This window comes from Merops nubicus, unplaced genomic scaffold (genome assembly GCF_000691845.1).
Source record: "Merops nubicus isolate BGI_N331 unplaced genomic scaffold, ASM69184v1 scaffold47015, whole genome shotgun sequence".
In the NCBI taxonomy this organism is placed as follows: domain Eukaryota; kingdom Metazoa; phylum Chordata; class Aves; order Coraciiformes; family Meropidae; genus Merops; species Merops nubicus.
In genome coordinates this window covers 10,099-21,301 of record NW_008612565.1, presented here as the reverse complement: position 1 = coordinate 21,301, position 11,203 = coordinate 10,099, and the positions used below count along the sequence as shown (strand labels likewise).

At 50.3% G+C, this 11,203-nt stretch overlaps 1 protein-coding gene across 1 annotated transcript in view; it reads left to right on the top strand.

Moving 5' to 3' along the window:
- Positions 1-3,344: 3,344 nt before the first annotated feature.
- The window catches only part of CSNK1E (casein kinase 1, epsilon), a 16,955-nt gene continuing 9,096 nt past the window's right edge, over positions 3,345-11,203 (top strand). Inside the window, exons 1-4 of the mRNA XM_008941565.1 lie at positions 3,345-3,433; positions 9,272-9,382; positions 9,545-9,693; positions 10,378-10,606. Coding sequence (XP_008939813.1) covers positions 3,358-3,433; positions 9,272-9,382; positions 9,545-9,693; positions 10,378-10,606 — 565 coding nt within the window. The 5' untranslated portion in view covers positions 3,345-3,357. The remainder of the gene's footprint in view (positions 3,434-9,271; positions 9,383-9,544; positions 9,694-10,377; positions 10,607-11,203) is intronic.

Below are 11,203 nucleotides of genomic sequence, written 5' to 3'. Positions count from 1 at the left end.
TTCTTCCTCAGATGTAGTCCAAGCTCTCTGTACGTGGGGTTTCTCTCCCCCCCCCCATCTTGTTTGCTGCTCGCCTTTTTATTTTTCTAAGTGGGAAAGGGTCTGGAGGGGTTCGATGTTTTGCGTTTCAAGCAAATTGTAATTTTTCTCGTTTCCCTTCCGATTTTTAAGCCGGTTCGAATGACTGTTAGGCCACCGTCTTCCTTTATTCCCTTCACACACACACACAAAAAGCCGTGGAAAGCCTTAATGGTCTATCGGCACGGCAGCCCCCGCTCCCCACACTTCCACTGGAAGCTGGAGCGGGGCTGGGCTCGGCAGCCTCCATTATGAAAAGGTGGGTTTGGGTTTTTTTGGGTGGCCTCTGCTAGAACCAGGGCATCTTCTCACTCCTGACCTCAAGCGGGACCTAGAAGGCCCTTCTGTGTGTCGTTCCCCCCCACCCCGAGATACTCCCCGTGTCTTCAATCGCCATTGGCACTGATACAACGGGGTGAGCTCCACTCTTATCGTGTGTTTATATAATGGCCTTTGTGCCTGTACGTGGGTATTTTATATTATATAAAAGGAGATTGGTGCAAAATGGTGCGTGTGGGGAAGCGGCGCTGGCAGCTGGATGGTGTTTTATTTTTCTTTTCTTAGGTGAGGCTGTTGTAGTCTGTTGTAGGAGTCGGTGTAGTGTTGGATATTCACGTATGCAAACGCTCCTGCAGAGCGCGGCGCTGGCTTTGAGGTTGTATGTGTGTTAATCCCTTATGGAAAACTAAATGGTTTAACTAAATGATTGCCCTGCAGCCCCTGGGAGTGCTGCCTCGGCTGGAGAGCGCAGGAAGGGTGGCAGGGCAGGGGGGATTAACCCTGCTGGGGTGGGCAGAAGGGAGGGCTTTTTAAATTTTACACATATAAATAATACGTAGAGAGTGTTAGAGCTTTCCTATATACCAATATCCATTTTAGATGCCAGATTTTCCTCCTTCTCCTTGTCATAGTAGAGCTGAAGATCAGATGATCAGGGCGGAAGCTGTAGATGGTGGGGGTACGTGCGTGAACTAGGAGCAAACGTGGGAGCTGTTGGAACTCCTCTAGCAGTTGTTGGGGGGTGGGATGTCTGTGTCCTGCCTTCTGCCCGTGAATCTATGCTGTTGCTCTCTGTCTGTCCTCCACCCAGGTTTTCTAAGCACACTTGTGTGTGTGTTGGGGGGGAGATAAGCAAAATGACAGCTGTGCAAGACCATGATTTTTCACTCCATTATCCTGCTTCCCTCTTCCACCCCCTCGCCCCGGAGCATTTTTTAGATTCCCCTTTGGAGCCTGTTGCTTAATCAGCTAGAAGGCCTGCTGCCTCGTTGTGGGAGAAACCCTTCTTAACCTGGCTCCTGCCTGTCCCAGAAGGGTGGGACCAAATTTAGACTCGGGACTGTAGCATTGCAGAGCAGTAGGTGGAGGGGACTCCCTGGTGTGGAGGGGACCTCGCTGGGACCTATTGCCCAGCTTTTGCACCTCCTTGAGCTCTGCTTCCCCAGAGTTGGGGAGTTGGGGAAGCTGTCAGAGTTCTCAGGCCTGGGCAAACACAGCCATGAAGGAAGGAGGTTTGAGAGCTGTCTTCCTGACAGCGGTGTGACGGGTTCCTGGGGACACAGACCTTTGATCGTTTATTGGAGTGGGAGTGTAAGCAAGTCAGATGTATGTTAATGTGGTTCTCCAGAGCAGCAGGCAGCGGATAGAACTCCTGCCTGTTTGCTGTGCCCTCACCCAGGTATGCCTGCCTCCTGGTTCAGTTCCCAAGGCTCTGCCTACATTCCTTGTAGTAAGAAAGTCAGAAATAGCCACAGGGTTTTGTAGGCTTTAGAAGCACAGAAACCCAAATGCATAAGTAAATAGTAGGTGAGGGGACTCCACCTCTTGAGTGTTTTGTGTGTGGTTTCTGGTGACTGGAGCTCTGCTTTCAGGGTTCACAATGTCCCCTGAATGCCTTGATAGGATTATTTCCCTGTATGAGTCTGCAGCCCGTCCATTCCTCTTTCTGTAATCCCATCTCCTGGGGCAGGAGAAGCAGCTCTGGGTTTATAGTATGCTCAGAATCCTGTAGCTGGGATTATTTCATTTTCTTTTTGGTGCTTGTCTCTCCCTTCTTTCCTCCACTGATGCTTCCTTCCCACCGAGCTCCAGCAAGGGAAAGTTTCTCTCACCTACTTGTGAAAACATGAATCATTCCTCACCTTTCCTGTCCCCAACAGGCTCCGTGTCTGCATTTTGTAGGCTAATAATGTGGCATGGCATAAATTAGGAGTGTGGCAAATCCCTCTCCAAGGAGATGTGTTGGCTGTCTTGGGAAGAGCCATGGCTCCTAGAATAAGGTGGTGGCCACGGAAGGGGCAAGGGAAAAGGGGCTGTTCATGGGGGAACTGCTGGAACTGGGTTGGGCCGAGGTGGTTGCGGCAGAAGTTGAGGTTGGCAAGGAGGACAAACTCTGTGGCTGTGGTCCTTCCATCTAGCTGGTTTTCTGGGGAAGTCGAGTAGGCTAAGCCTGGGCATGTTGATGGGGTATAGCAGGTCAAAGGGTTAGCTAATCACCTCGGGTAAAGGGATGAGGAAAGGCCTGAGCTGCTAAAAAACAAACAGCTGGCACGCCTAGGTAGGCAACAGAGGTGGAGAGGCTCAGGTAGACCAAAGGAGGCTGAGATCCCATCAGCAGAAGCGTGTGAAGATAAGCAAGTGATGTTCCTAGTCAGCGTGTGCCTTGCAGGGTTCAGTTCAGCTCGATGTCTCCTCCCTACCTCCTGTGCTGGCCCCTGCCCAGGAGCAATGGAGTCGCTTGCTTCTGGCAGTCTGTCTGTCTCTCAGAGCCCTGGGGTCCTGTGCTTCACTGGCACCGAGTGTTTCTTCTCATAAAGTTTACTGTGCCTGCCCCTTATGGTGTCTCATGAGGTCATCACTGTCCTGGTGGCAGGTCCTGCAGGTTACAAGGAGCAGTACCATCTCTCTTCATGGCAGCGTGAAGTGGCACCCACTGAAACCTTCTTAGGAGGGATTGTTCTTTCTGGACGTCCTGCCACTCTCTGAACAAAATGGTGGGGAAGAGATTCAATCCTTCTCTGTTCCCATAGTGGGAACACAGAAAACATGCTTGAAAGGGTCATGTTCCTGCAGTGCTTCTGGCTCGTTCTGTCCCTGAACATGCAGGAGATCCAGAGAAGGGTGAGAAGCTGTCTAGAAGATGAGGTATTTCAAAATTAAAACCCATAGCCAGCCTCTGGGTAAAATGGGGAGGTTTCTTCTGTAGCCTTACGTGATTCACTTCCTGTTTCTGCTCTGACACTGTGCTCTCTGTGCTTCTTTTCTCAGCAGGACTGAACCATGGAGCTTCGAGTGGGGAACAAATACCGGCTGGGCAGAAAGATTGGCAGCGGTTCGTTCGGAGACATCTACCTGGGTGAGTGTGAGTCGCTGCCCTTCCACCTGCAAGGTTGTTTTCTCTCCATTGCATCATCGTTTTGGGGTTGTTTTTCTTGCCTGTTGATATTTGTGGGTACTGTGGAAGGTTGGAGGTGGTGGAGAGAAAAAGAGCTTCAAGGAATGCTGCTTGTCGCTGCCGGTCTGATGGCAAAGAAAGTGGGATGAGCTCAGCTTTGCCTTGCAGATGTGTTGCAGACACAGTGGTGTTTGATCAGACTGATGTAGATTTGGACTATTCAGGGCATATTTGTCATACACCCTACTCCAGCTCTCTCCCCTCCTTTTCTTGAGCTTGGGTGTGTGTGTGTGGGTAGAAACCCTGCAAAGAGTGGGTGGTGGAAAGGGAGGAGACGGCTGTTTCTTCAGGGTAGAAGGAATAAAGTTTTGGAAAGGTTGGCAGTGGAAGAGGTGGTCCAGCACCTCTCAGAGAGGTCTGAGCCCATGAGATGTAAGACAGGTCAAAGAGGCCGGCCTGGTTAAAGTCCTGGGGCCTAGATCTGTTAGATCTGTAATGGGATTTAGAGTTAATGTCTGGAATGACCTGAGCTGGGAGCTCAGTGAACAGAGCCCATGAGATGCTGGGTTTCCTATTACCACGGCAGGTCACTTGGGGAGAAGCTCTTCCAAGCCAGCACGCTGATGTGTGTAGATATGTTCCCTGATGCTTTGCCTGCTGATGTTTTTATTGGCTTGGACCATGTGGGGCCAGACTGGCAAGACTACCTAGTGGCCTGATCGATCCCTCTGAGAGAGCTGGTGGGGTTTTACCTGTGAGCAGGTTCTCACCACTGCCTGTTTGGCTCTAGTCCTGCAGGCCAGCAGAATGATTGCTGTTAATTTGCCCAGTCGAGTGGTGGTTTGCTTCCCAGTACATCCCCCACTTCTCACTCTTACCCCTCCTTCAATTTTTCCCAGTTTGTCCATCTGCTGAGCAGCTTGGAGCCCACGCAGCACTCGGGGTGTGGCATTTCCAGTGCCTGGCAGTGAAGGGCTCCCCTTGAGTGATCTGTAACGTGATGCCTCTTGCATGGACTGCTTTGGATCTCCTTGGTTTCCCCCATCACCAACGGTGTATCGAGTTGCAGCATTGGCCTTAGCCTACTGTCAGCTGTATTGTAGGTGATCTCTTCTGGGTTCTGCAACATCTTCCCATCCCTCCCTCCCCGAGTTCCTTGGCGTTGAATGCTTCTAGTTCAGATTACTTTCCCCCCTGTTTGTAAATCACCTTCTGTTTTCTACCTCTGGCTTTTATCTCCAGTTCCCTCTCGCTTTATTATTCTCTCTCAATTGGTGTTGGCAGCCTCTCTTGATTAAGTATCCTGTGGGAATCATCACTAACAGGCTTTGTTGCCACCTTTTTCCAGAGCGTGAAGAAAGATGATAAATAAGGGATCTGGGATCCCAGTTCCACCGTGTGCTGCCTTTACTGCAGCCTCCTCCTGTATGCCACTGCTCCGTGGCCTTCCGGCCAGCCAGTGTCTCTGGTGGCTGTGCTTTTAGTTCCCAGGTGCCAGGGGAATAGCCCAGACAACGCATTTTCAACCTGTGCTAGGGCTTGAAACCTCTCTAGGACAGTCTAAATTGTCAGGGTGATGCAAAACATCTGGGGTACACATGGAGAAGGAAAGGGGGTGCTGAATGGAAAGGCCTGATGCTGTATTCCTCTGAACCAGGTAACAGGTGTCCACCTGTGCAAAGGGGGCATGGAAAACAGGCTGTGGTGAAGGGGTTGTGCCCTCCTTGCCTGTAACCAAACAATGTGAGAGGCAGAGGAAGCCCCAGTGTGGGTGAGCACAGTGGGGTGCCTCCAGCTGCCAGAGTTCGACCCAGTTGCTTGAACGCAGTATCAAAGCCCTTGTGATGTTCATTGAGGTGCAAGGCAGCGTGTTTTGAAGCAGTGATAGTGAGACTTCTTGGAGCCTGGGTGACTCCCTAGCCTGGAGGGATAGGGCTGGTAGTCTCGGATGGTGTGTCTGGAGGATGCTTGTGCTCATGCCATCCTCTCACAGTCTGCTCTGCAGACAGAGGGACTCATTCACGAGGACTTCTCTCCTACACCAGATTCACCTCACAGTTCTCTCTCTTGATAATGGTGTGGAAATGCAGCAGAGACAGACAAGGCTTGTCTGGGGCTATGCTGTTTATCCCCAGCTTCTCTTTCAATATGTTGGACTGTAAGCAGTGGGTACTGTACTGTGTGCTCTGCTCTTTGGGGTTTGGTTTTGGATTTTCCTGTCAGAAGGAAACCTGAATTTCTACATGGGCAGACACAAAGGATGGACTCCTGCTAATCCTTGGCTGGGGCTTAAAGCACAATGCCTTGCTTCTGTGCCCTACCTTGGGGATAGATATAGTAGGGGGATATAGTCCCCACATTGTCTTGGGAGGGTGGGAGATGAGATTGGGTTGCCTGTGGACCTTGGCTAGCCCATTTGCCTCTAAAAATGCTTGCTGAGAAGAGCAAAACCCAGCTTGCAGAGGAACTGCTGAGAGCTTTGGGCTGTTGGAGGAGAGATGCTTTGTCAGAGATGGTGGCCAAGAGGCAGGGCAGGATTGCTGGATGTAGGAGTCGTTGAGGGCCCGGATGCACTGGAGGGGACTTTGGCAGGGGAGAGGAGCTGGGGATGGTGGGGCAGACAAAGCATGCTGGGACCTGCTTTGGCTGGGGACAGTTCCTGGTCTCAGGCTCCTCCCTTGCTGGGAGGGGAGTGCCTTCCCTTTGTTTCCTGGCCTGTTAACTCTCTCTCGCCCTATCTGACTTCTTCCATCTGTTCCCAGCCCTCCATTCTTCCTGCTGCGAGCTGTGAGAGGGGAGGAGGCAGTGGGGAGAGAAGGGGGGAACGTGGCTGTTGGCTTGCCTGGTGCTCAGGGAAGGCTGTGGCATTGTATCAGCCGTGCAGCCAAGGCTTTCCCTCGGAAAAGATCCTGTTTAGCCAGTGACATCCTCTGTCCCCGGGGCCCCGTTTCAAACAGCTCGTGATGAATGAGTTGAATTTGTGCAGCCCCCACAGCAGAGCGAGACTGGGGGTGGATGTTAGGAATTATCCCCAATCCTACAGACGTCTCTCGAGTGGCTGAATCTAGGCAGGCTCTGCTGTGTTTGTCTGAGGCTGGGAGAGGGAGCAGAGAACTGTTGCTTTTGGATGTGTACCTTTAAAAAAGATGGTGGTTAAAGTGTGAAACAAAGGATGGACACCTGAATTCCTTCCTTGCCTTTGGAGGTCTCAGTCTGGGTAGATCTTTAACCAAAAAATGGTAGAGGGGGTGAGCTGAAGATATACATGAGTTTGAAGTGTCCAGTGAATGACTCCCTCAGCAAAGAATAGCTCCTCAGTAGGTCCAGTTGGTCCTACTTCTGCTGTTGCAGGCCACAGAGCTCTCATCTTTTTCTGAGCCTGTGTTTGGGCTGTGCAGAGTGTGGGGCTGAAGGCCGTGCTGCTCATTTGAATGGCACATTTTGCAGAATCTTGTAAGTTTTCTTGATGCTTACTTCTCCTTTCCCTTTTCCTGCTTTACATGCTCACAGGTAACCCTCCCAACCTGCAGACAGCCTGGTAGATGGATGTTTAGGACACACGGGGTGCTGTGAAGATGAGAACTCATTCATCTTTCCACTGCTCAACGTCGGGGAGTAGGGTTCATTCGAAATGCTAATGCCACTGCTGCTAAAAGTCAGCAAGACTTATCATTGTGTGTGTGTGTGTGTGTGTGTGTGTGTGTGTGTGTGTCAGCAAATGGGCTAGGAGAGGGACAAATTCCCCCAGGGATCCACAAGGGAGCTGCTGCAGAGCTTTTGGAGCAAAGTCTTCACAAAGGCAGGGGAAAGAGAGAAGGAAAGGAAGCGTTCTTATCTACTTTGGATGTCCTGGATGTTTCCATGCTGAATGAAAGCCAGTGATTGAACACTAATTTCAAAGGTGGATCCTAGTCCAGGGACATGTTCTTACTCTGATCTGAGCCCCTTGTCCTGCTCTTTTCCTCCTTGCACTCCTGATGCTTGTAAAAAGGGTCCTGTAGTGGAGTGAAGGGAATGTACAGACTTGTTTTGCTGGCCAGCAGTTTTTAGGTGGAAAATGTCAGCATTGTTCCAAAAGTAACCACTGGACAAGTGGCTCTAGCTCTCAGGATGGCTTTTCCCCCTTTCCCTTCTCATGGCTCTTCAGTAAAAACCCCTTATTAAATTCATCTCATTGCTCCTCCTTCCCCCTCCCTCAGAGCACCCTAAATAATTCCTCTCCCTCCTTCATGTTTACAGCCTTCAAATATTTCCAGACTGTTGTCATGTCCCATTCTTCTTCCCCACCCTTCTTAGTTGTATCTCTTGTCTATGTTACATATTTAGCTCTTTTAATCTTTCTTAGTAAATCAATCCCTCTAGGCCCCAATTGTTTTTGTTCCTCTCTTACAAATTCCTAGCAGCTTGTCTGTCTCGACCCGGCGCTGTAATATCTGGATGACATCTTCTTGCTAGCAGGCAGTTCTTGGCTAACTTTGTGTACAGGTCAGAACCCTTCAAAAGGAGATGGATCTCCTTAGGATCCAGGGGGAGGAGGGATCCACTTGTGTGAACGTTTCCTTTTTGGTCCCTGGATGTGGTGTGAGAGAGGATGGATGGAGAAATCTATCTGCAGCTGTCCTTATGGACTCTGGCAGTCTTATCGCGGGGATCAGAAGGCACAAATTAACCAGACCTACCAAAAACTAGCTGTGGACTAGCTACAAAATGTCACCTTTGACTCCCAGCTCATGCTTGGCACGCATGGTTTGGAACAGTTTATTTTATGACAGGGTTCATAAGCTGCTCGTGATCAGAGCTGCACTCCCGAGTTGTGTCTGAGTGCAAATTTTAATAGTTCTGGATATGAGGAAGGACTTTTCTTGTGTGTGTGAGGCAGGCATAGGAAGGGAGGAGAGAGAGAAACAAGTCTGGAGTGTCATTCCCGTGACCTGTGTACAGATCTTCATTCTTTCCATTTTAGGATGATGTGAAACATCTGGAATCCTCTCAGCTAGCTCGAGAGAAAGATCAGCCTGTTCCTCCTTGGACAGTGCATTTAGGGACCAGAGTGCTGGATTTTGTGGCTGGCAGCTTGGTTCTTTTCAGAAAGAAGTGTGTAAGGTGGTGGGTTTGTGTCTTTGCAAACCATCTAGATGGCTGAGCAGCTTAATTCAGTTTATTTCTTGACGCTTCTAATTTAGGATATAGTAAATGTTCCTCTGTTGGCAAAAGACACAGGTATGATCAAAGCCCTCAGGAGAGAGAGAAGCTGGAGACTTGGGCATTGTCTGTATTGAGTAGGTCAGGGCTGTGGAGAAACCAGAGGTAGCTGGGAATATTAGGAACATCTCCTCCTGGACTAATAGGCTCTGTGGAAACGATGTACCTGAGGTAACCAGTAATATTGCTTGGGAAGAGGTACAACATATCACTGCCTGGGGGGCTGGCTTGGGTTCAGGGACTAGGGATGTGATCAGGGACAGCTAAAACTTCCACATGGGTTAAGTACTGCTGATTCCTACAGGTTGACCTTCAAAAGCCTTGGCATTTTTGGAGGTAACGAGGCAGTTCACATGTTTTAGGGGTGTTGCTTTAGCCTGGCTGCAGGGTCAGAGCTGGTTTCCTATTCATGTGCCTTTGCAAATGGCAGGGCTGGAAGTTCTGTATGGAGTTGGAAAGGGCTGAATCTCATTTCTGTGACAGAGAATAAATTTCAGAGCAAATCTTAAGGTTTTGGCAGCTGTATGGGCCTTGTTAAAAGCATTGAGCTTCAGTGGAAGCTTGCACAGTCTTCATTTCACCCTCATTTCTCTGCAGGAGCCAATATTGCAACTGGTGAAGAGGTGGCCATCAAACTGGAATGTGTCAAAACCAAGCATCCCCAGCTCCACATCGAAAGCAAGTTCTACAAGATGATGCAGGGAGGAGGTGAGATGGGGAGGGAAGGATGGGGCCGGGGGAGTGGTTGAAAGAGGAAATTATTCTGGAGAGCCTTGGAAAGGAAATGATTTGGTGTTCCATATGATCTTCTCAGCGGGGGATGCTGCAGTTTTCTGCTGTTCTGTGGGCTTAATCTTTCTTCTTCCTCAGTGGGTATCCCCTCCATTAAGTGGTGTGGAGCAGAGGGGGACTATAACGTGATGGTGATGGAGCTCTTGGGGCCCAGCTTGGAAGATCTCTTCAACTTCTGTTCCCGCAAATTTAGTCTCAAGACAGTTCTGCTCCTGGCAGACCAGATGGTGAGTTTCCTCTGAAGCATTTGTGTCTACTCTCCTTTTCTGGGCCTTTCCCCACCTCCCTCTATCCCCTTTGCTCAAGAGCTGCCACATCCCAGGCTTTTTTCATTTAGCAGCAAGTGGCTCTGCCAGGTTTCTGATGAAGCTGGGGGCCTGGAACCTCAGCACTGCTGGATCTTCTTGAGCTTCATCCCTTCTTCCTTCCCCTGCTGCTTGCCCTGCCTCAGTGTGACATGCATTGATGCTTTTGCCTGTGTGCTGAACAATGGCCATCACTACCTGTGTCAGCTGAACTGCCTGTGCCCTGGGTTTAAGACCTGTAGCTGTTCTGGACAGTCTCCTTTCCCAGCCTGGCTAAGTTTAAAAGGTGGCTGGTGTCAATCCTGAAGCTCAGAGTTTTAGTTCATGCTGACTTGCTTCCCATCCTTCCTTGTGGGGCCAGTGCTCACTTCCCCAAATGGAGGACTGGGTTGGTGGGCAGGGTTGAGTTCCAGTCTGTTCTTCATCTCCAGATCTTTCTGCCTCCAGAGGGTGTCTATTTCCTTGTCTGTTGTCTCTGATATTCTCTCCAAAATGTCCCTCTCTCTGCACTGGCAGGGCAGTGCCCTGGGCAGGGTGCCTTTTTTTTAACAGATGGAGTTAAAAATCACCCTCTCACTTGTCTAATTCCTGATTCCTCCCTTCCAGATCAGCCGTATCGAGTACATTCATTCCAAGAATTTCATCCACCGGGATGTGAAGCCAGACAACTTCCTTATGGGCCTGGGCAAAAAAGGCAACCTGGTCTACATCATTGATTTTGGGTTGGCCAAGAAGTACCGAGACGCCCGCACCCACCAGCACATCCCTTACCGGGAAAATAAGAACCTGACTGGCACAGCCCGTTACGCTTCTATCAACACCCACCTGGGAATTGGTGAGCCTGCTCTTGCCCCATGCTGGGGCATCTCCTGGGGGGGTAGTGTGGCCCCAGAAGGAGGTCGGGGGTTAAATAACTCAAGCCTGTGTTGCCTCGCCTGCCCTTTTGTGGCAGTCGGAGCTTCTGGCTTGTCTGCTGGTTTGTGTGCTGCTTGAAGTGCTTAGGGGGCCTCTTTCAGCAGCCAGTGACCTCCCTGACTTTCCAGCTACTAACTCTGCCTTGCACAATTTTTGCAGGCTGATTAGATGTGTAAAGGAGACATTTGCAGGCGCTGAGCCATGAGGGATCTGTGCAATTGAAACCTCTCTTGTTGACTCCTGAGTGCCTTCATCAGTGGTTGTTCTGTAGCTGTCAGAGCTGGAAGATACAGGGCTGTTGCAATGTGGTGACATTCCTGTCCTCCACCACAGAAAGGTGCAAGAAGCTGAAAAGAGGCTTCCTACTGCATGGACATCCTGTGGTTGAGGATTGACTGCCATGGGCCTTCAGAATACATGGGTGTCTGAACCACACTGCCCCTTCCCCACTCAGGGAGACTGAGGCAGCTTTAGGGAGGTAGGGCTCTGCCCTTTGTCCCTCTAGCTCATGCTGTGG